Genomic DNA, 24,142 nt, shown 5'->3' on the forward strand with positions numbered 1-24,142 from the left:
TGAATTCTCCAGAAAATGAGATATCATTACTGAGGAGGACAAAACAAAACAAAATACATAATCTAAAACATGGAACACTGTAACAGCACTTCATATAAACTATTCTGAGGAACAAGAAGTCAATATTTGGAAGCAGAAGAAACTAAAAGGTTTCCTCACAATATTTTGAAGCTAGCCATACTGAAAAGTGCCTGAATGATATGTAAATTCAATAAATACAGATCAATCTGAGTAGGTTCAGAAAATTTTGCCCCATTTTTTTTTTTTCCTCCAGATAACAAAAGGTTAAATAAGTGGAACAAAATCCAACACAGGAGTAAGATGATCCAAGCAGAGCATCAAATTTTCAATTAAGTTGCAGAAGTAACCAAAAGTTGCATTTAGTAACTTAAAACGTATAATAGGTTCATTTACTTTTTTCTGCTGGATGAATATTTAGAAATCTAGATGCACCCTGCAAGACTTTTAAAGGCAAGTGTCTCACCTGGAACCCATCCTACAAAGTGATTGGTAAGAAGAGGCAGGCATATAGACAATAGCAGAATTGTAGCACAGCATGAGAAAGCTCAGCACCTCAAACCTGAAAAGAGACAAGATCATGATCTTGCATGGTTTAAATTTTTAATATTCCATCCAAAAATGTAAAAAATTTAAAAAATTCCTACAACTCAGTTTGAAAGTCACCTCAAAGGAAAAAGTGTCATAAATAAGCACACAAATCCCGAAACCCTCTTCCACTATAACTCATTAACTTGAAACAGGATATTAAAGGTTCACTTTAAATTATTACTGAAAACCATTAGCATATGCAGGAATTATTGAGGAAATGACATGTCATAAAATTTGTCCAGGTTGCTACAGAGCTGGACAAGTCTGCAACATTTTAAAAATTTTATTATTAGGTTTCCCAGAGCTACTTTTAAACACATGCGAAGCTGAGAGTCACTAGAACAGCAGAGCACTGAACCAGTTCAGAATCTGCTCTTCAGTGTGCAAGAGACTTCACTAAAAAGGCTGGCTGCAGTTACTAATAATGAGTAGAGCCCCAGTCTACATGTCCTCATGAAGCAGAAATAGGAAACTTCATGGTTAAGGTTTTCCATCCTCACTTCTTTCTATGCACTTGGCTCCATTCCTTCCTTTCCTGTGGTAAAGGCAATGCCAGACTTCTGTTACGCATTCAGTAAAATCTGAGTTGACAGGCATGAACTCAAAAGATATTTCTCACAGACACAGAGATTGCAAAAGTCATTCTCATCTAAATGAACACAAAGTTGGAAGCAAAAACAAAAATATTCCCCAGGTTTACTGATTTGCACTCTCTCATAATTTCCAAGCACAGAAAGGACTGACTGCAATCTATTAGGTCTTAATGTTTAATGACTTCTTGACTGTAGTGAAGCACCACAAACATTACAATGCATCCAACCTACCTGTTCTGTGCTGTGAAGGTTTCTCTTTGAGGATGAAGATCACTGTAAACTACTCTGATGAGATCATGCTGACAGAGAGCTCCTTCAGTTAAAGCCATGGATCCAATAGTAGAGGGCTGGAAGTATGGGGTGGGAGGGAAGAGAAAACAAATCATAAGTAAAAGGTCTCCAAAAGCATTGAAATTCCTAATAATAAAATCATAGAACGGTTTGGGTTGGAAGAGACCGTTAAGATCATCTGGCTCCAACCCCCTGCTATAGGCCTCTAGGGTGTCAACTGCACCATTCAGCTTGGTGTCATCTGCAAATTTGCTGAGGGTGCACTCGATCCCACTGTCACCTACAAAAATGTCAAACAACATCAGCCTCAGCACCAATCCCTGAGGAATGCCACTCGTCATCCGTCTCCACTTAGATGCTGAACAATTGACCACAACTCTCTGAGTGCAGCCCCCCCAGCCAATTCCTTAACCAGTGAGTGGTCCATCCATCAAATCTATTTTTCTCCAATCTGGCAACCAGGATGCCATGTGGGACAATCATCCAAGTCAAAATATAGAGTTGTCTTTAAAAAATGAAAATAATTACAAAATCTAAAAACATGACATGATTTCATTATCATAAAAAGCAAATGAGAGTCATCTAAAGTACGTTTGTTCTAATTGCACAGGCCTTTTGTACAGCAACTATAGAGAAGGAAAAATGAATCCCAAGTTCAACTTGCGTTAATGAGGAGTTACAAAAGGAAATGGACTACTTTTAACCTAACACTTAAGAGGCAATCCATTTGCAACTACAACATAACTAACATAACTAATCTCTATACAAAGTGGGCACTGTCAGTAACCATTTTACAACAACTACATTTCTATTATTGCTACTGATTTAGATTGCACCAATTACTCCAAGAAAGGAGCACTGAAAACAGGATGCACCAAAATAGTCTGTTGTTCCAAATGGATGCAGTTTTCATTGCTCTGATAGACCCAAGTCTAACTTACCATACCAGCTCTCTTACCTCATGATATATTGAGGGTTTAGATAATGAAGGGATGGTGAAAGATAAAACTTTGTTGTTTCCATCTTTGTCAGCAATTTCCTGAATTTAAAACAAACAAAAAAAAAAACAGGAGAGCAAATAAAAAATGAACAACCATAAAAAAAAAAAAATCACCAAAAAACAAAACAACAAAAAAACACAACAGAACTAAGACAGGATCTAGAAAACTTACAGAATTCCTAAAATGTATTTAGAAAGTAAGAAGTTAGATGCTCTGATAAGACCTAATGGGAAAGACCTTCATGATTTACTGCACTTAGAAAAAAATCATTGGCTCCTTGATCTTTCTGGCTTTGTTCAAAACCAAGAAGTGAAAGCTTCTCTAGCCCGTTACATTATGACATTTATGTATAATAGAATTGCATAGTGGAGCAACGCTAAACTTGAAACATAAATATATAGATGCATGAGGGCTGATGAGTCACTTGCTGCCAAAGGGCAGTACTTCAAAATAAATGCAGTACAGAAAAAAGGTGAAATCAAGGAGACCAGTGAAGTCTCCTCAGGAATTCTATTAGTAAGAAATACACAGTGTTTTCTCAAAAGGCTTTCAAACCAATTAGATTTTATAGTTGACAGGATACTTACTATATAAGCAAAACCAGTAGTTTTTAAAACCAATAAACTAAAAGCAATTATACAGGAATGTACCAGAAAGCAGTCTAAAATCATGCTGTGGTAGGTTTTACAATCTGTAGCCAGTATTCCACATCAGAACAACATGCAGTGCACTGGGAGTTAATTCTTTAACACTGCAGCTCTGGCCTCGGAAGGGAAGAGTGACCTACAGATCCCAGAAGATTTCACTATTCCATTTCCATTTTCTGGTTGGCGAGAAAGATAAAACTGACTGCAACTCATGAAACCTTTTGCCTCTTTTTGCCTGCCTCGGCTCTGTGTGCTCGCTGGTCATCTTGCCCACAGCATTAGAGCAAGGCCTTCGGTTTTTGAATATTCTCTCTCATTTATTTGATTTATTAACTTCAATTCCAATAAACTTGTATTTTACTACTATAATTAGTAAACTAAGTTTGTTTTCCTGCTCAGATTGTTGCTGCTGTTTTTTGCTGGTTTGTTTTTTTTTTCCCTCTTTCATTCCTTTCCCTTTCTTCCCCCTTTTGGGTGAGTGGGCTTGTGGGTTCACTGTCCTCATCACAGACACAGATCTAGAGATAAAACCGTGACACATGCCTTTCCACTTTGTACTGTAAATTTTTAAACAGTAAGTTGAACCAACCAAGTTTATATGAAATCCTAGTCCAAGGTTGCACAGTACTTAAAGTGGGCTTTAATGGTCAGAAGGGGAAGAGAACTGATAAAATTTAACAGAATGCAAAAAATCTATTGTTGTCCTTCCAAAGATTGAGAAAATAACCTCACTCTTGTAGTGTCTGCAGATGAGCAGAAAAATATCAACAACAAAACCAAAGAAAGAAATGGAGCTATTGTCCATTTTGAGGTCTCTTTCTTTAGCATCCCTAAAGAATAAGAATCACGAGTTTCAAAAGGAACCACTAATAGGACTTCTATGAGAAAATTAATGCCAAAGATAAATAGTCAACCTAGCAAACAGTATCAAAAATCAGCAAGCACCCTCTTCATTTCTATCAGCATAAATATGTTAGAGGTGATCTAGACACATAGCAGTGATTTTTTTAATTTTTTTAATTTTTTAATTTTTTAATTTTTAGAGAATCGGTCTCATCAGTCTCATCATAGCTACAACAAAAACACAGTTAAAGGAAGAAGTTCACTAAAATATGTAGAATGAAGGACAATAGTTTGGTATTATATGCTTTATAGTTACATAATATGGAAACTCCTATCAAGGAATGCCTTTCTTAGCCATATTGCTAAATTTGTCAAATAACCTCTTAATACAAAAATAAAAATTTTCAGGAAAAGGTAAGGGTATAAGAGAAAGGATATAACAAACAACTGTTAACTCCAACAGCCAAACCTAATTACCTACAGTTTCTTTCACTTACTCTTAAAATCACACTTCCACTCAAGACAGTGCCTCAAAAGCACACATGCATCTAAACACTAACATGCTTAGTAGTTTCAGCTTCAAACTGCCATTAAAAAATAAACTATTCAGAGGGAAGAGAGAGTGGAAGACAGGAAGACTGACCAATCACATATTGATATGCATGTAAAAATTGTATGTTTCAACATTAAGGAGGGCTACTTCATCTTCTTATGCACACAATTATGCAACACTAAGAAAACGTATGAAATGATCCTTTTGAGTTAAAATGTTTGCTCCAAGTGGTTTTACAATCAGTAACAAATATTTCTGCAAAACTGCTTTTACTAAACCTTCATCACATTACACTTCTTTCTAAATATGCTTTTATGCAGTCATATTATAATTTCATATATACATCTTGTTCTAATAATTTATTCCTACCAGACAGCGATGCAAAACCTCAGATCAAACTTTCCTCAGCCAACTCCCCTCACCTCACTTACCAAGTTGTAAATGCCAAGCAGCAATGCTTCAATGCAACCATTACTTTGCCTATCCCTGCTGGCAGTAAGACGCAGATATACCCAGATCAGCTCTGGCAAAAACTGCAGTGTGAATCTCTTCAGCCGAACTTCAGAACTACGGTATAGTTCAAAGAGCTGGTGGCAAACAGGCTCCAGGAGCTGTGAAAAGACAAAAATGGTAATTAATTACTCTTAGGCTTCCCTAATGAAAGAGAACGCAATACCAAATATATGGGCTATACAATGCAGCCACTGTAGTCAGTAAAGATGACATCCCTCAATGTCAAGTAAATGAATGAACCAAAACAGTATTTGTGTTCATTTCAAGGAGGTCTGTAAGTATAGACTTGAGTGGAATTGATATACAGAACTGGAAATGTAGCCTTACTACACAACCATCTTGCTCTTTAATAATACAGTTTTCTAGGATTGCCAGTATGAGATTTGTATACAGACACTAATTTAAGGTATGTGACAGATTAATGGCTTGAACTACATGGAACACACAGTGCTGTTATAATATTTAGAAAAGTAGAAAAAGGTTGGAGGTTAGAAGCTGCTGAAGACAAGTCTATTGATAGGAGCACAAATTAATTTCTTACCTACTCATTCTAGTCTCAAGCCCAACAAGTACATATTTGCTCAATATAATACAAACAACACAATAATTTGTCTGGTCATCAGGATCCCAGAATTTCATGTAGAATTCACCATCACTGCTCAGCTGTGTTGTATGAAGAAGGACTTCTCTGGTTTGTTGTGAACTATCTTCTAAAACCCCTTTAACAAGTCCCTCGCTACCAGCAGAGGAAAGGGAGAGATCTTTCTACTTGAATTTTGGATAAACATACAATGCCATAAATCTGTATGACTGTAAAACTTAACATATACCTATTTAGACTTCAATATTTTACTCCAGTACATCACAGACAGCATAAGTTTTGACAGAATTTCTATCGAGATAGCTGCTTTAAGAGAGTACCAATTTTACAATGCCCAAGAAAAGATAAACACAGTTCCATTTCTAACACACAGTACCCTGGTCAATGAAGCAGGCTAATTACACCACTGATTATGTAAGTCATAACATCACATCTGTGTAAAATAAAACTTCGCCAGCAGTCAAATCTCTTCTTGTGCTAGGCTTGGTGTAAGTACCTTGTGTAACAAGTCTTCTGATGGACAGCCTAGTTACTCTAAGCTAAAAGCCTGTTTTTACAGCAGAAACAAAGGCAGACTCCTTCAATGAGGAAAGGAAGAAAGCTATCACTAAAACTGCTGACAGCAAAGTTCAGTACTCTGGAGCACAAAGAATTTTATTAGCTATGAATATAAAATACCTCAAATACTACATTTTTTTAAAAAATTTAGAACTGAATGAAAATATAAAGCTAATACCTCAACCATTTTGACAGAAAAGGCCCTAGCATAAACCGGTTTATTTAGTACATTTATTCTAACATTTCACACATGCATAATACCTTATGCTTCAATGACTTACAAGTAAATTGTTCTAATATTCACTCCATGCAAATGCTATCTAAAAGTAACACTAATTATTAAAAGCATTTGTTACAGTAGATGTTTTAGTCCTTAGAGACTGAACTGTATTCTCATTTTATGAAAGTCTAGCACTGTTTAGACCCTCATCCAAACAAAAAAGAGAGGTTAATAAATAATTCAGAGATCACCAAACACGTTTATGTTTTCTTTAAAAGAAAATACAAACAGGAAGCTAGTGTTAAAAATAAAAAAGGAATCTGTATGGAAATAAGAAATACAAATGCATCTACGAGGAGATAACAGGTATAAGATGAGCTAAACAAACATTATCAGAGACTAGATATATACAGTAGCATTGCTACTAATAGCACTTGTATTAGATTAGAGATGACAGCAGCCCAAAGCCGTTTCCTATTTGAAATTAGTCAGTCTAATCCAAATCTCATTAAAAACAGTGGAAAAGAATAATTTATTTTAGCTAAAGTCAGAGTAGACTTGACCAGAGTTAATTCTACTTAGTTACTGAGATAATTCTACTGCCCTTCAAATGAAAGTTTTATAAAATTAGTCTTAATTTAGATTGTGCTGCCTAGAGAGATACAGGAACATCCAGTCAGTGGTACTGCAAGCCTGTAAATACTCTTCATATCTCATCACTGTGACATCAATTGTGCAAAAGAGTTAACAACTGCAGCAAGCCTTTTTCAGCAAATTCTTCTAGTCCCAATGTTCAGAAGACATTAGATAAACAGAGGAAATGGAACATTTATCACCAGTAATGAATGTATAAATCAACAGGCATAAACTTTTTCAATTCCAGAAGATCTTTCTGTACAGTATTAAAGTAACCTGGGTAGAATAGCTAAACAAGCTAAGAAGTCTTTTGGAATCACATTTCTTTTCCGACAAATCAAAAGCTTCCATTAGAAGAGCTCTCCTATTGGCATAGAGAGCAATTAGCATAACAAACAAAAACAGTATTTTTACTGACATAAACACAATAAGTGATAATGATGCGATTTGCAGATCTCATTTTTGCACCTCAGGGAGATGCACACTAGTCATGTTTTAAGGAAGCTGACTGTTTGCTTTCACATTTGGCCTGTTTTATGAGGTTGTCACATCTTAAAGAGTCATTACCATATCTTGAAGTTCAAAACTCAGTATAAAATGCATGACAAAGACTGGAAATGCTTGCTTTTTTAGATTAATTAAGGCACAACAGAAAATAACACACTCATTTTAGGCTTAAGTATAAAACAATGAATGAAGTTAGTTGTTATCTGAAGAGTACTATGTCTGGAAAATGCTTGGCATTGCAAAGGCCATCATTTCGTTTCAAGGCTGAGCTTTCCAGGTTAAACTGAAATAGCTACACATGAGTAGTCAGTATTTAGATTTCATTACTACATTAATTTAAGATTTATAAAATATTTCTATAACTATAAACCAATTTAAAAAATTAAGAAACTATATGAATGTAACAGTCCTTCAAAACTACTTTATCTTAGAAGGCAAATATTAAGCAAAAAATAAAATAAAAATATACTACTCAGTTAAACAAGCCACTCATGAGAAATAAATAAATAAATAAATAAAAAATAAAAAAAATCACACATCTCTATCTAACCTCCTGTTCCAGCCATTATCTTTATCATATTAAGAAACCCAGGGAATTTCCTAACAAGTACAAATAACAGTTGTATTTAACTTGACAGTTCGCTTGCCTTCAATTGTTAGCTCTGAAATTGGTAGGTAGGTGGCAAACAAGAAAAACACCTTAGTTGCTTAGTTTGGTTCTTAAATTCATGCTAAATCAACAGTCCTAGTCTTATCAAGAGAGTACTGACTTTGGCAAAATTAATATTTGCCCCAAACAGTAACCTCCCTTTTAAAAATTTTTATAGTGGTTCACAACACAAGCTTTTGCTTCATAAGCAATCAGTTACCTTTCTAAAAAAAAGAAGAAAAAAAAACAGAACCCATAAGGGACTTAAAAAAAAAAATCTCAGTCAAAACAAAATATTGCCACAGAATTACACAAAGTAATTTATTACATACTTTTGTGAGAGGTTTCTGTATGGTTATACTCCTTACATGTAAGTTCAGAAATACATACTTAACAACCTTACAACCTTAACAACCAGAACTTGAAGTTAGTCTCAAATTTGGGATCATGCATCTTATATTTGAGATCAGAATCAGGCCCTATTAAACACCATGAGCAGCTCCAAAGAGTAGAATTAGACAAGCAGCAATGTGCAGTAACTTAAAATCACTCTCAGACACTTAAGAATATGCTCTTTTGACAAATCTGGTTCTTTGTATTGTAAAAAGTAAACCAAATGCTTATTCTCAGAGCAAAGGACAGCAATTAGATACTCTGAAGTCTACAGACACATACAGGCAGAGTGCATCTATGATGCTCAAAAGTAACAGTAGCAATGATGGCTTCAGGTCAGAGAGTAACAATAGCTTCAGAATAAAGAAAAACCTCACTATGCAAGTTATTTGTAACACAGAAACAACCGATAACACCTAGGAAGTGGGGCTCTTTTTGCATGAGAATTATGTAATCCCCTCTAAGCTCAATCAAGCATCCAGCTTCCAAAAACTGAGCTGTATTTAGGAAAATAAAAAGCTTCCTTAGTGCGCGTGCTTGCCATTAAATCTATAAATACAAAAGAGATCACAGATGATAAACCAAGTATTTTGAAGCATTTTATCTGAAACAGTTTACACTGCAGAGCAGTATACTTCCTTAATTCATTTAGAAGGTGCATTTCAAACACTTTTCCAGAAATGATCATAATAAAAGCCATTGGAGTGGAAAGCATAGCTTTAGCATTATTTTCAAAATGAATTATAGACAAGGGTAAGATAATTTTTAATTGTATTTATATTTTGAGGTCCTGTTTCTGCACATCAAAAACATCATACTAGTATAAACAAAAGATTGCTTATTTTAACTGCATAAAGTGAGTTTTACACCAATTCTTTCTTCCACCGTTATAAGCCACCAGGTAAGATGCACATCAGACCTATCAGGTTCTCACTGTAAGTCCTACTTTGTTGCACCTGAAAGACGCTTTCTCGCCAAAGAAGCAACTTTACTGTCTGTAAACTGTCAGATGTGAGAAGTAAAATTGAGCAGACAGTATAAACTGTATTCTGGGGAGAAGATGAGGTTGGCCTTATCAGAAAAGCACTGAAGTGAATGTCAAAATTGAAAAGAATAATAAGAGGGATAGTACCCCTGTCAGACCACATCAGAAAAGACATTTTTCCTCTCCAAGTTCTCTACGTTTAGTTATAGAGGTGGAAGCCATACAACTGCAAACAAATGTTTACTTAAGTCTCCTACCTCATTATTTGGGTCTTGAATGACTTTATAAAGAGCTGGTACCAGTGTTTTTTTTCGGTGCAGTGTAGCTGCATAGCTGGAAATTTGCGTTTCAGGTAATGCCTAAATAATAATAAATAAAAAAAAGTTACTCTGATAAATCAGTGTACACAAGTACAAATGCATTTATCCTCATCCCAATTCCTGAAGCTGAATAAATTTTAGGACTTGTTATCTAGTTCATTCAGTACCAGTTCTGCTCCATATAAACAGCATTTGGGGGCAACACAGCAACATTCAGGGTTATCTTCAAAAGCAATTTCAGATGTACCTTTCATAAAATTATTTGATCCGACTTGAAATGAAGACACTTCGTTTTCTCAATATTCCTTATTTAATGGGCACTTTCCAAAGATCAGTTGATTAGTCAACTATAGCCTAAAGCTCCACCACTGAATTATGTCTGTACATTTTGCATCTCTGGCTCCTCAGCAACACTATATTCCTTGTAACACTATATAATGAATTTTTATATCAGTGATTAGAGGAATTATTATTAATTTAAATAACAGATTAATATTCTATCAATCATGAAATCCCATCTGCCTGCTTATGCATTATCTGCTGTTTCATCCACCATAAATATAAACAAGCAAAACAGCTTAAAAATACTTCAGATTCTTCTTGAAACAACTCATTTTATGTAGACTAATGGAATAAGCAGCCAAACATTTTCTTTGGTATTTTAAAGGGAAATTAAAGAAGCCGCTCAATCAGGAATGCAGATAGCATTATCCAGCTATCAGTTACATTCAGTCAACTTGATTTACACAATAAGATATGCCTTAAAAATCCCATTGTTATAACAGGCTATGTTTGGTTGTTTGATACAATTAAAAAAAAAAAAAAAAGAATTAAAAATTGCTATTGGGACTATGCATTGTATATTAGGTACCAGTTGAGTTATTTACACCTTTGCACATGTTACTAATTATAAGAGCTTGAAAGATAAAGTAATCACATGTAAAATGTTACCAATGGTACAGCTATCATTCCTCTCAGCGCACCTTGAACTCCGACAGCCATTCTTCCACCACACCCCGTTCTGATCCCAGCATTTTCTCACTTCTATATCTTCTCTCTTACCTTTACAAGAAAAAGGAAGAAAAAAAAAAAAAGAAAGTAAGGAAGAGTTCTGGTAGAAAAATTTGGTTCTGTAAAATCCTAATCCAATGAAAGCCTATTAATAAATTCCCAAAAGATTTATATCCAACAAGATGAAAAGTGGCATTCCTGACAACTGGTCCCATTTTCAAACAATAACAAAAAACTGTTGTCTTCAGATTCATCTTTTAAACTACTGCACTATAATGGAGGAGAAGGAAAAAGAGGGACTTTGTGCTTCAGGCCAAAATGTACGTTATTTAACACAAACACATCATGCCATTCTTGCTCCCTTATCAAATACAGCACAAAGAAAAGAGAAGCAGACCAAAGTCAACAGCATCATGGAACAAATGATGTGAGATGATGTAAAGTTAGTTTTAGATACATGTAGGAAAGCAGCTTCATAATAACAGTTAATTTCTAATATTTCACTCCCTAAAGCTTGTTCTTAAAAGAATTGTGCAGCCTGAAATAAAAGCTTCAAGATTTAGCTCTTCTAAAAATATGCTGGAATGCTCAGGAAAAAAGAAAACTGTCAAGGACAATTGTTTCTATTGTTTTCCATTTCCATCACAGTAGAAGTTTAACATGTTTACAATTTCTACATATTGCTGATTTGCTTTCGATTTTTTTTTCTTACCTGCTCATACTTACTGTGCATAGATAGCTTCCCTTGTTAAAAAAACACACCTACTGAGAAACCTGTCCTAAGTGGGACAAAGTACGTGTTCTGTTGATACACAAGATCAAAACACTAAACACTGGGCCTAAACCATCCTTCTTCCAAGTACAATTTGTTTGAAAAACAAAACTCAGTTTCCTTAGTTCACAGCAGTATTATTACACAACTTAATCCAAGAAACCAGCACAATCTGTTCTGACCACCTTAGAGGCAGAACAAAAGGCACAAACAAAAGCAATCCTTTGGCTCTTCATACTGTGTTGTATAGGAGAGCCTCCGTGTGCCTGTACTGAGAGGAAGAGCTGCGGTCAGGAACAGTACCTGACACAGACATTTACGAAGACCTTCAGACCTAACAAGCAGCAAACAGAGCAGATAAAAAAAAATGAAGTGTAACAAAGATGATGTTATTCTCTCTGTACACACAGTTCCCTTCCAGCATCCCATGCTGGGTGACTTATTTGTCAATTCCAGTTAAATAATAAGAGTTCTCCCAGCTCCTTTAGATTACTGATTAGATCTTAGATTTTGATGTGGCGTACATAGACCTTAACATTCTGATAACCAAATAAAGAAATTAAGAAATTGGAAGAGCTTTCTAAAAAAAAAAAAAAAAAAAAGAGCAGAAGAGATTTAGGTCAGACACAATCACTCTGTTGCAGAAGAAGAGAACTATCTTGCGTACGTGTCTATGAGCCAGCAGGGTTTTCTGTTTGTTTCAGTTTTTTGAACACTGTAGTGCATTTCTGATTATATAGTTAATTCCATTGGTTACATACTGGAAATTTTAAAAACATTTAACTCACACTCCTGGCTTTACTAAAACACAAAGAATCTAACAGGGTTTTGAGCTCGTTGTGTATATTAAAGTTTTCCTTTCAACCACTGTTTGTGGGTCACAACAAAGCGATTGGGATAAAGCTCGTACCCTGAGTATGAAGTGACAGGGGGGGAAAAAAAAAAATCTTAAGGGGATTGAAGCTGTAAGGAATTCAGATGGACTTAGATTACATCTTCAATCTACTGAACTTCTCACTGCCCTGAACTATGAGGGAAAAAAACAAACAAACAAAACTAATTACAACTATTTTCCTTGCTCTCAATCAATTATTGCCTTATTCTTCAGAGAGAAGCTTGGATTTGCTAGCCAAGGGATAAAAGAGAGATGAATAAATTGCTATTCAGAATGTTCTGAGGCTTTTTAAATTCACCTGGTAATGCAACTCAACATACTTACTTGGGCAAACTTTCATCCACAAAAAAAGTTACAGAAAACTAAAGCCTCTAGTCACAACTTAACTACTAATGACAGTAGAGAAACTTGCAAGAACATCAATCAGAAGGAAAACTTCAAGAAGAATGTCCTGAAAAGGAATAAACTAAGAAGACAATAAAATGTAAGGACTTCTTGGAGCCGTATCAAACATGAGACAGTGATTCTTAGTTAAGGGACATCAAGAGTTTGGCTTTCACAGGACCAGCAATTTAACAGCAGCCTGAACAGAAACAAGTAAGTGAAAGGATACTGTATTTTAAGACATATTTTAGTTACTTTTTTTGTGTTCTTTGTTAGAAGATGATCTAAGTACATAACAGTTAGGTGCAATAAAGCTGTCACCCATTGTCAGATATATTTATCACACTTTCCAAAAAAATCTATAACCATCAGCTACAAAGCATTCCTTTAAAAAAAAAAATTAAAAAAAAAAATCAATAATAATAAACTTTTTTTTTTTTTTTTTTTTTTTGCCTTTAACACAGTCACCTTTCTCTGAAGTTCTTTCAGCCTGAGATGGGAAGAAAAGAAACAATCCTAAAACCCGCTGATAACTGTCAACTTTAGTCCCATAAATACTACACACGTCATAAATAGCCAAAATGCTACTATTGGTAGATTTTGTTGTTAATTTTACAGGAAAAAGGCAGGTAAAGATGAAGTGAAATCTTGAATTTCTACAGTTTTCTCCAAGCTGCATTTTGGAAACTATTTAAGCTCAAACAAAAGTTACAGTTTTGATATATAACAGTTACATCATGGAAGCCCTGTGATAAGTGGCTTTCAAATAGCCAGCTTAGATGATTGGAATCATCTATCTTGGTCTTAGAACATCTTTGCTTTGATTTCTGAAGAAAGAAGTGCATTTAAGAACAGGTCAGTGCTTTTTAAATAGAAAATGACATGAAATACAATATAAGAATTGTGTGGGGAAGCATGTCATGCATCTTTGTATAAATGAGGCTGCACACACAATTTAGCACAGCCTTTGGCAGTGAGCAAATCATTCAGAGAATACAAACTCCCAGTAACTAAGGAACACCATTAAATTCCCAAAGCATGTTTAAATATCCTAAGAGATGTCAGATTCAGATGTAATATAGATCAATTCAAATTCAATTAACTCTCAGACAACTCACTTTAGCAGAAATAGTACCATAAAATAACACAGTACAACTAAACATATCTCTGCAAACAAAGTTTTCTGAAGACATCATTTTCGATAAATACGGGAACAGATATCAGACATCAGAATGAGATACATAAAACTTAATAAAACATCACAAGAAAAGCTGAAGAAGTTCATATTTAGTTCAATTTTAGCTCACTTGGTCTGGAAAAAAATTCTACCTAAAAAGCAACATCCAACTTTACCTCTCTTTCAAGAAGTCAGTTCTCTAAAGGAGGAAGAGGAGGAGAAACGCAGCAGTTTTTCAGTCTGGGATGCATTTGTCAAGCCTTCAAATACTGTCCTGTTTTCTGAAAGATGAAAATAAACTGATTATCACAAAGGAAGGAAAAATACAATAAAGAATCAGCAATGTGTAAACATGATTCTACGATTCTGTTTTTTTCAGTCTTTAATTTTTTTTTTTTTTTTTTTTTTTACATTTTTTATCAAGTCTTTGAAAAACACATAGGTCTTCCTGTAACAAAGCAATTTGTTCCTAAAAACAAAAACCAAGGAAAAGACAACAATAAGTCCTCAACTTTTGAACGGGGGAAAGAAGGGAAGGATTGCCTATATGAATTACTAAAAGACATCTTCCCTACGTGGATAACCTTTACACCTCAGTGGTACAGTAGTACAAGCATATTACAAAAGGAAAACTTCATACAAAGAACAGTGCAAGAAAGATTCAAGATGAATGAAAAGAGAACTACATTTCTAAAAAGTGAATGGAATCAGTTTTGTGACTTGGGAGAACATACGCCTATTAAAAAGGTCCAAATCATAACTGGAATATATTAAAGACTCTTCCTTACTGCCACTGTTCTTAATACATATTCCCTACAGAGCTAAAAACTCCAATTTCATTGCAAAATAATCTTACATTATTCTCACGTTCACATTTCACTGCAAGATCTCTTCATGCTGAGCAAAAGGTGAAGAGCACAGAGATGAGCCTAGTCTAAATTAGAGGATTTCAATACCGAGAAACCTCTAATAGAAAACTAAAGTAAACAAACAATGAGTATACTCCACTCCATATTCCACTGCTTTTCCAATTAATTACTTCCCAGCTATGAAGATCTCCCTTCTTCCTCTATTTTGTCTCTCCACACTAGCTAGAGATTGGTACTTCCGTTAGCCTTTCTCTTCAGACTAAATTGCAATTCATATGTAATTCAGATTCTGGGCTGCATCAAGAGGGATGGCCAGCAGGGTAAGGGAGGTGATCGTTCCTCTCTACTCTGTCCTTGTGAGGTCTCATCAGAAGTACTGTGTTCAGCTCTGGGGTCCTCAACTTAAGAAAGCTGTGGACCCACTGGAGTAAGTTCAGAGTGCAGATACAAGGATTACCAGATGAGCACCTCTCCTAGGAAGGCAGACTGAGAGAACTGGGATTGTTCAGCCTGGAGAACAGAAGGCTTCAGGGAGAACACACTGCGGCTTTCCAATACTTAGAGGGAGCCTACAAGAAAGCTGGAAAGGAACTCTTTATCAGGGAATGTAGTGACAGAACAAAGGGAAGAACTAAAGGAGGAGATATTTACATTGGATATTAGGAAGAAATTCTTTACTCAGAGAGTGGTGAAACACTGGAACGGGCTGCCCAGAGAAGCTGTAGATGTCCCATACTGGGAAGTATTCAAGACCATGTAGGTTGTGGCCCCGGACAACCTGATCTAGTGGAAGGTGTTCTTGCCTGCAGTAGACAAGTAGGAACGAGATGGCCTTTAGGGCCTCTTCTAACCCAAACCATTCCATGATTCATTCCATGTCTGTTCAGCCTAACAGAAAATCCCACAATAGCTTTTTTGCAAAACAACTCACATTAACCTGAAAACTGAACCTATGTAGGGGTCAAAGTTCAGGTGCAACTTCATATGATAGTTAAGCTCATCTAGTGGCTAGATTCTATGAAAAAGGAAATGTCCATCTTCCCCATCAGTATCATACATACTTTTGTTGCAAAGTTTGCACCATATAACTGACCTTTAAGCAAGCCCTGTCTGGGGGAACTATTTCAGTGTACATCAGCTTTACAACCATGGCCATGCCTGCTGCCCGAAGGCAGGAGCTGTCTTGAAAGTAACTGCTGAAACAGAGCTTATGCCATGCCCTGCAAAAATAATATCAGTACGAAACTCTATATGCAATAGGGTAAGATTTTAACAGTTTTATATTAAGTATAAAAGTACAGTGTGTTTTGTGTATTTATTTGTCTTAGAAGAATGGGAAAAAAAACAGCTTGACATAACATCTTCTTTTGTGCCATTTCTACTGTATGGTCTGTCCTTTTTCACTCACTGAAAATTTCCTACATTACCTCAAAGTGGTTGCTTATATAATAAATACAGCTAGTTGTTCTGATCCTTTCAGCCCATTTTTAACAGAGTGTACAATAAAGACTAATAATAGAAACTATACCCCAGGATGTAAAGCTCTTGATCTACATGCTACTCTCACAACACATTTGCAAGAAAATGTAAACATAAACCATTTGTTTCCCCAAAGCTACATCTGCATTTCTCTCAGAAGACTTCTTCAGATGTTAAGACTTGCTTTGCTCATACGACTTAAAAAGGATGCACACAAGCAGTTCTGCTGTATCATTTCAGACATAGTCCACACCTGTTCCAGTTAGGATTACTATGTCAGTTCACCTTTAGGACAAACCAGCTTTTCCCTTCGAATGACCTGGATGTTACAATTGTAAGAACTTGTACAAAAATTCAAGTTAGTCAGGATGTAGATTTACAGCTCTGACTCCCTAAATGAGCAATGAGCAAAAGCTCAGTGCCTGGTGGCTGTTCCTCCCCACTGTCGCCAGCCTAGAGCCAAGTTGCCCTGGTGGACCAGCAGGAACTTCCCCATTCTACTCAGACACCAGCCAGGCTGCATCAGGCATACTTTGCCACTGTCCAGAAAAGAACACATGCAGAGCAGTTGTGTGGCTGTCTCTACCTGACATGCAGACATGCTTTGGGATTTTCACACCAACATCTGTAAAGCTTGCCTCACAGTTATATTTACTTTTGGGCTTGCCATGCATGATCTAAGAATTGGAGAAAAATAAATATATCAGACACCATGGGGGTGTGTCTCTAAAATAAACTGGTTCAACTGCATTAAATCCAGTGCATATTTATTCAAAGGTGAAGCAGCCTCAACTAAGAGTACTGAATTTCATTTCCAAAGTGTTCATGTCTCTCCCAAAGCAAACAAAATACGTTTATCTTAGAAGAACTAGTTCTTTTCCTACTATCATTTAAAAGTTCTTAAGCAGGAATCACAACAAGTAAATACAAATATAGTTGTTAGTAGCAGTAGTAACTGAATACACTCAAATATTTTGACACAGAGACTGACTGTTCAGATTCCTTTAATAACACCAACAAGCAAGTTTGAAATCGCATTAAAGCAGAAAAGTTCTAGATGGGAACACAGTCACTTAATGTTAAAACCAAATATAAAAATTAATTACTGAGAATCTTCCCATAAAAGCACTTATGAGCATCGTTATTATCTTCTCCTGAATTGGTTTACTCAGCATAAAGAGAGACAGGATGAGACTATGGCTTCTCAATCATCAGACCTGGAACCTTCAACATTGAAGCTACAACATTCTGCTCTCAAAGGAAGTCACCTCTGCAATTACAACTGGGATCTAAGCAGCATTATACTAAGCTAAAGCATTCTCCAAATTAGCTCTCACCATGCACAAATAACTTAAAAATAAGAATCCACGTAGGTAACTACTCAAAAACTTTTTAATTCTACTGTGATGGAAATGAGAAAGAGTTTAATCAACTTCTGTCATCAAAGAGCATGTGTTTCACTTACATTTGAAATAAGAATGCACCAACTCTGACTACGTTACTACTTACAAGCCCACTAAAACATTAATGAAGATCTATTTGCAACAGAAGAACTACTACTCAGGTAATCAGAGCCAATGGCACCAGCAATGCAAAAGAAAATAATTTTCAAAAGTGCTACCAATGAGATATTAGTAATCATTGCCATCCAAGAAGATGTGACTACTCAAGTGTGGAGGATTTGGGAAAGGCAGTTTGTAGGTGTTCTTGTTGCTGTTGTTTTTACTTATTTTAAAAGGAACACGAGTTTTATATTAGCTTCAAAACAAAGGGGGACATTTTCATAAACAGGACATTCATTTCAAAAACGAGTATATTTCTTGACATTTATATGCTAGATGTCACAATGCATGTAATGTAATTGAGTCACAGCTGCATGATGAATAAGAAAACTGCGTATTTTGACCTCAAGGTCTATGGCAAGAAGATTATGCAATGAAAATCTGGAGCAGGGAGAAATCTGAACAGGAGCAAAGCTTTCAGTATTATGATCCCTCACCAGTGCCACTTATGCAAGAGAACACTAATATCTCATAGTAGGCCTAGAAGAAAGGAAAACAAATGTCAATACAGCTTGCCGTTCCAAGCTATACATATACTCCTCTCATATATATAATCCATTATTAAACATGGAAAGAAGTGTACTTAAAGAATGGTCTTTCCATGCTACACCTGTAAGAAGGGAGCATGGAAAGCAGAGACAGCACCACTAGTCTGAACTAAATCAGTCTTAAATTCCTTGGATTCAGAATAATTTCAGAACTAAATAGCAAACATCTTCCATTCCTCCCTCCCCCCACTATAAAGCTATAATGAACTCCTGAGAAAGGAAGCAGGGCAACACGTTGACAAATACAGATAATAGAAACCAATTTGAACTTCTCACATGGAGTTATTCTTGAGTGCAGAGGTTTAAAAGTCTGAATGGAAAAGAACAGATAATACATTCAACTATTTCATGAAAACATCCGCTGAGGAATTTAAAAGCAGCTGGAAAAACACTTGAGCTGTTTAACAACACAAGAGATACAAAGTAATTCTGAAAATATGTAAGAAGAGTGCACAAAATTGACAACCTGGTCTTATTTGAAATACTGGCCCACATTTGATTCAAGAAACCTGAAAAAAACCTACATATATTGGGCAAAAGTGTTTAAGAAGCAAGTAATGAAGATAATGATAGTGAAAAATAACTTCTAACCTCGTATTAAAGGTAGGATTAATTTCAAATTCAAACAAAAAAAAAATCCATGCCTTAAAAGCACTCAGAATTAAGTGGCAGAGAAGGCAGAATGGAATTCTGTAGGAGAATAATACAAAACAAACAGTAAAACATAAAGGTAAAAAAAAATTAAGGTTTCTAACAGTATACTGTTTCTTATACTACAAGCAGGGACTCATGATAAAATACCATGAATGCAAGAAGAAGAGATTTTATGTAAATATTTACAATACCTGTTCTATGTGATTACTTCTTAAAAATATAAGTAAGAAAAAAGTAGAAAACATAATGGTGTAAGCTAGCATTTAATCAGTTTGCTTCACAAAAAGTTCTATGAGCATCTCCTTCTGAACATCTATGCTCCTATGAGCATCTGCATCCAGCTGCTGTTGGACTGCTAGACTGTACTGAACAGCCACAGTATGCTCTTATTTCCACAATGGAAAAGGGACAGTATAAGCCCAAAAGAAACAAGATCATTCTTTACAAAGAGGAGCTGAAATGCCAATTTGGTAGTGTTTGACGCTATTAGCCACAGGCCTCTACAATGAGAAAAGTTCATGGATTACTTCTCGTAATGATTTTGAAGTGTATGTATGATTATAATAAACATAAAAATAGCATTATGATTGCCTTCAATCCACCTACATAAATATGCTACTCTATAGCAGTCATATTTAACATACAATTACATAAGCTGCCATTCTGATAAAGGCATCAAAAAACAAATTCAAAACCTGTTATAATCAACAAATCAGACCCACAACCTTTAACACATTAGCAATATCCAGGCTAATACAGTATTTCATAGCACGGTTTTAAAAAAACCCTAAACTATAAAGCTGACATTCACACTGTATTGCATAGAGTGGTTATGGAAAGCTGCAAAAGTAACTTTAGAGAAAAGAAATAAATTCTATTTGCCTCTCTAAGGATCTGAGGGAAAAAATAAAAACTACCAGCCATATTTTATGCACTTGTAGCTACATCTCTCTCCTAGGAACTCATGCAACGAATGTAGCAGAAAAGAGTTAAGACAATCCAGGTTGTGGAAAGAGACATTGAAAGTACTATTCTACTTCATCTACGTGATTTTGGTGACAACAACATACCAAAGGAATTATCCTGCACTCTTAAATATAGCAGCACACATTAATTTTTCTATTACGAAGATTGAACTCACTTATATATACACACACACGTAGGCTTGCCATAGAAATTTTACCTCGTACATCCTCTCAGCAGTAGTTTCCTTAGAAATTATTTGATATAGTCATCCTACACTAAATCCTCCTGTCAGGGCCTTGTGTGACAACCCATCCCACGCTAAACTGTACAGACTTCTCCTCTGTTAGCATCAGCTCATGTGCAGTAACTCTCCCTATGCCAGTTTGTCTGCAACTCATGAATTTCTTCACATATGAAAACACTTCAGGCAAATTTCTTTCCATGTAACCTGACCGCCTTGGTTCATAGTTTTGCTTGATGAAGTCAATTACATCAAGGAAGTGATCTGTAAAGGCAGAGCAGCCATAGTAAAAATGCAGTCTAAAACAAACAAACAAGATCTTATCTAAATCTTGTGCAACATAGATCCATCAATTGCTGCTTTGACATGAACTATCCATGCAATTGACCCAGCTGGTTAAGGTGACTCTCCTGTCCAAATCGACCAACTTCAACAAGACTCCTCCAGAACTGGAAGTTTGTTTTTTGTTGGACTCTCTTCCATGGAAACCTGGCAAAGAAACAATGCCTCTACAGAAAACAGAACTCCTCTTAATCACCATATTTGAAATCCTCATTAAACTGAAACTCAGCTTACTGAGACCATTCTGCAGCCTACTTCATGGAAGTATGGGTTAATCCCCTGAGAAATAACTTGACGAGAACTAAAACATTTGTAAGCATAAACTAGTGCAAGATCTACAGAAGTTTCCTCTTTTGCTTTGGTACGAGTTTAATTATTAATCTTCATTGCTGATTAGTTAAGCACAATGCATGTTGTTTACACAGCTGTTACTCTTTTACTCTCAAGCTACCATTAGAACATGAGAGATTAACTGCTCATAAGAAGGGATGAGTTCACATCTTAGTGTGAAACAACTCATTTTTTTTTTTTTTTTAAATAGTGAGGAGCACAAAGTATTCCGGGGCTACTTGTTTATTTATTTACTTGGGTTGAAATCTGAAACTTGTCTTTTTTAAGGCAAATTTTTGCATGCAATCTCTTTAGGAATGCAATTTAAACTCAGCATGACTTAAACCAGCCAGTCCTTCTGTGTGCTCTGTTAGGCAAGACTTTCCACAATGCTTTCCATTTATCTAAGCTAGGGATCAATACCTCGAGGAGCAGAGGGGGGAACAGGATTTCCACAGGCTTTTCTGATAGAATGCAAAGCGCCCAAAGCCTCAGTGATATCAGCTGAAACACACCACTGTATTCCCCACATCAGCCATTGCTGAACTTCATATAGGAGTGATGGTGAAATAGAAAAAAGGGGCGTGACTGCATACTACTGTTTTTATGTACATCTTCTACTCACGGCCTGAACAAAATTATGTTTTTGTTAAATACTGTCCTAATGTACTTCCAGAAGGTAGGATGTCTTTCAAGATCACTGATAGCTACTAGCCTAACTGAAAATCCACACAGCTGGCTTCATGGGTACCCTTCCTTCTTCCAGTTATTGTTGGTACGGAGGGAGAAATGAATTTTACAATGTTCTACAATTTCATACATACATTTTCTCATAGTAACTTCTCCCATCCACCCCTCAAAAAAAAAAAAAAAAAAAAGCAGAAATCCTCACTGAGTACTCAATGTTCTAAACTTAAGACATTTTTTGCATAACCTTACCCATAGACAGAGAAGCTCTGGGGCCTTGTTTGTAATACTAAATGGCTTTCCTGATTAAAACCAGCTTCAAAAGCAGTTAGTAAGTTAGTAGGACTGTGTTTTTCTTTCCCTCAAGTCTCCTGAGTAAACTTACCTTTGGAAAAAGACCAAAGATGGCCTTAAATGCAAACATGTCACAGTGTTTTACTCCTGCTTTTTCCAACATTAATCAAAAATGACCGACCTTCAGAAATTCTATTCTGTTCTGAAAGTAGCAACGGGATATTGGTGGAAAGGTTCAACCTCTACAGCCATTCCACCAACATCCCACAATGTGGGACAACAGAATAACATAAGAGGTGTCACTTTCAGAGCAGCCCTCCTACATTCACATGAAATACTCAATATACACTCAACATATACAAGGCATGGATTTTTTTGTTTGTTTGTTTTGTTTGTTTTTAATAATACTATTGCTGACCTTCCATTTTCTTTTTGAAAAAAATTATATTGGCAATACAGAAAATTCAGTTCATTCTCGTCAAATGCATCAGCAAAGAAAAAATTAATCAGAGCCTGATTTTGATTAAACAGTCTTTTAAATGTCCCACTGCACTGCTTCCCTATGGATTCGTGCCAACAGCAAGCAGGAGTATTTACTGAAACGCAAGCACCAGGCACTTGAGATCTTTTGGTTCTGCACTTGTGGTGTAAGGAATTATACTCTTCTAATACCACTCCATGGTATTAGAAAACGAATGCAGATGATGTTTCAAGGGCAGCTTTGACAGAAAGTTTAGGATTGTTGAGGTTATTGGCATGCAGGCAGCAGACCTACACAGCATTAAGTAACCTCCTGAAATGTAAGGTTGACCAGCTGCACACACATGGACACTAGCACCAAGAAGAAACCCACGCACTGGAAATGTGATGGCTTCAGCATGCAAGAAAACCATTCTGAATAAAATACAAACCCAGATCCTGGTACTTGCAATTATCTGCACGATGGTACTTAAGACAATTATTCAATAATTACTTCTTATCAGTGAGCAGCAGGAGTTTCATACTTGGGGCAGAAAAAGCCCTCATGCCTTTTGTATTACCTGCCAGCTGTCCAACTGACATATTAAGAAGACTTTCATAACTGTATTTTAATTATTTTGTTCCCTAATCCGTCCTAATTTGAATAATTAAAACCAAAAAATAAGATAGTAATTTCAAACATTTTTCAGGCAATAAAAAAGCAAATGCTTTTTTATTTTTTAATGCTTTTTTTTTTTTAAACCTTCTTCATTTCTCATAGATGCGAGGCATACGCAGAATTTACTAATTGCAACATTATGCATTTCAGAAAGCTGAAACGCCTGCATTCACGGAGACAAAAAGATAATCACCACAATCTACAAATCTGTTCAAAGCCCACACACATTGCTAAAGCAGAATTTCCCAATAGTTCACAGAAATAGCAGTAAATAACTATTACTAGAATCCTGCGTAAAGCCGGATGATGCAGGAAAAATATTTTTGTCCATCTCTACCCAATGGAATACGAATTTGAAATACCTCAAAATTTGCTAAAGATAAAAGCACTCTAAATTGTGATTAAGGTTTCCTCATTAGCACAGTAACATTTTTCACTTAACATCTGTTAACTCCTCTCTCCCACCTGTCACAAGACCAAAAATTCCATATTAAAAAAAGTTAGCAAACACAGTTTCTAACACATTACAGTGATGGGAGCATACATCCTGGGTAGAGATGAGCAGTTGACTGTCACACCCACACGTACCTCCAGCAGCCAAACACGGTACTCCTACAAAATGCTTCACTAAAATGGCACACAGCAGTGCTGAAGGAGTCGTTTTTCAAAAGCTGGCAAGAAAAGCAGTGCAGCATCCTCGCTGACCAACACATCATTTTCCAGCTTTCTGCAGCAGATTTCAAACCTTTGCTTATTAGAGGAAATAAACACCTAGAGCCATCCCCCTCTCTATGTTTCTCTGAATTTCCTCCTGTTTTTCTCACATCCAGTCCAGTGCTCTGGTCTTCAGCACTGACAACCACTTGCCACTCAG

General features: G+C 35.9%; 1 protein-coding gene across 8 annotated transcripts in view; it reads right to left on the reverse strand.

Moving 5' to 3' along the window:
* The window catches only part of HYCC2 (hyccin PI4KA lipid kinase complex subunit 2), a 60,874-nt gene that overhangs the window by 21,351 nt on the left and 15,381 nt on the right, over positions 1-24,142 (reverse strand). For 7 of the 8 annotated variants that reach the window (XM_019617003.2, XM_010713436.3, XM_085228338.1 and 4 more), the window contains exons 3-9: positions 14,335-14,439; positions 10,903-10,981; positions 9,857-9,958; positions 4,969-5,148; positions 2,452-2,532; positions 1,434-1,549; positions 485-580 (exon numbers count right to left, since the gene is read on the reverse strand). In XM_019617003.2, the coding sequence (XP_019472548.1) occupies positions 485-580; positions 1,434-1,549; positions 2,452-2,532; positions 4,969-5,148; positions 9,857-9,958; positions 10,903-10,953 (626 nt within the window). In that variant the 5' untranslated portion in view covers positions 10,954-10,981; positions 14,335-14,439. Of the gene's footprint in view, positions 1-484; positions 581-1,433; positions 1,550-2,451; positions 2,533-4,968; positions 5,149-9,856; positions 9,959-10,870; positions 10,982-14,334; positions 14,440-24,142 lie in introns of all 8 variants that reach the window. The other variant, XM_085228337.1, reaches the window with a different exon arrangement.

Source organism: Meleagris gallopavo, chromosome 7 (assembly GCF_905368555.1).
Source record: "Meleagris gallopavo chromosome 7, MGAL_WU_HG_1.1, whole genome shotgun sequence".
Classification (NCBI taxonomy): domain Eukaryota; kingdom Metazoa; phylum Chordata; class Aves; order Galliformes; family Phasianidae; genus Meleagris; species Meleagris gallopavo.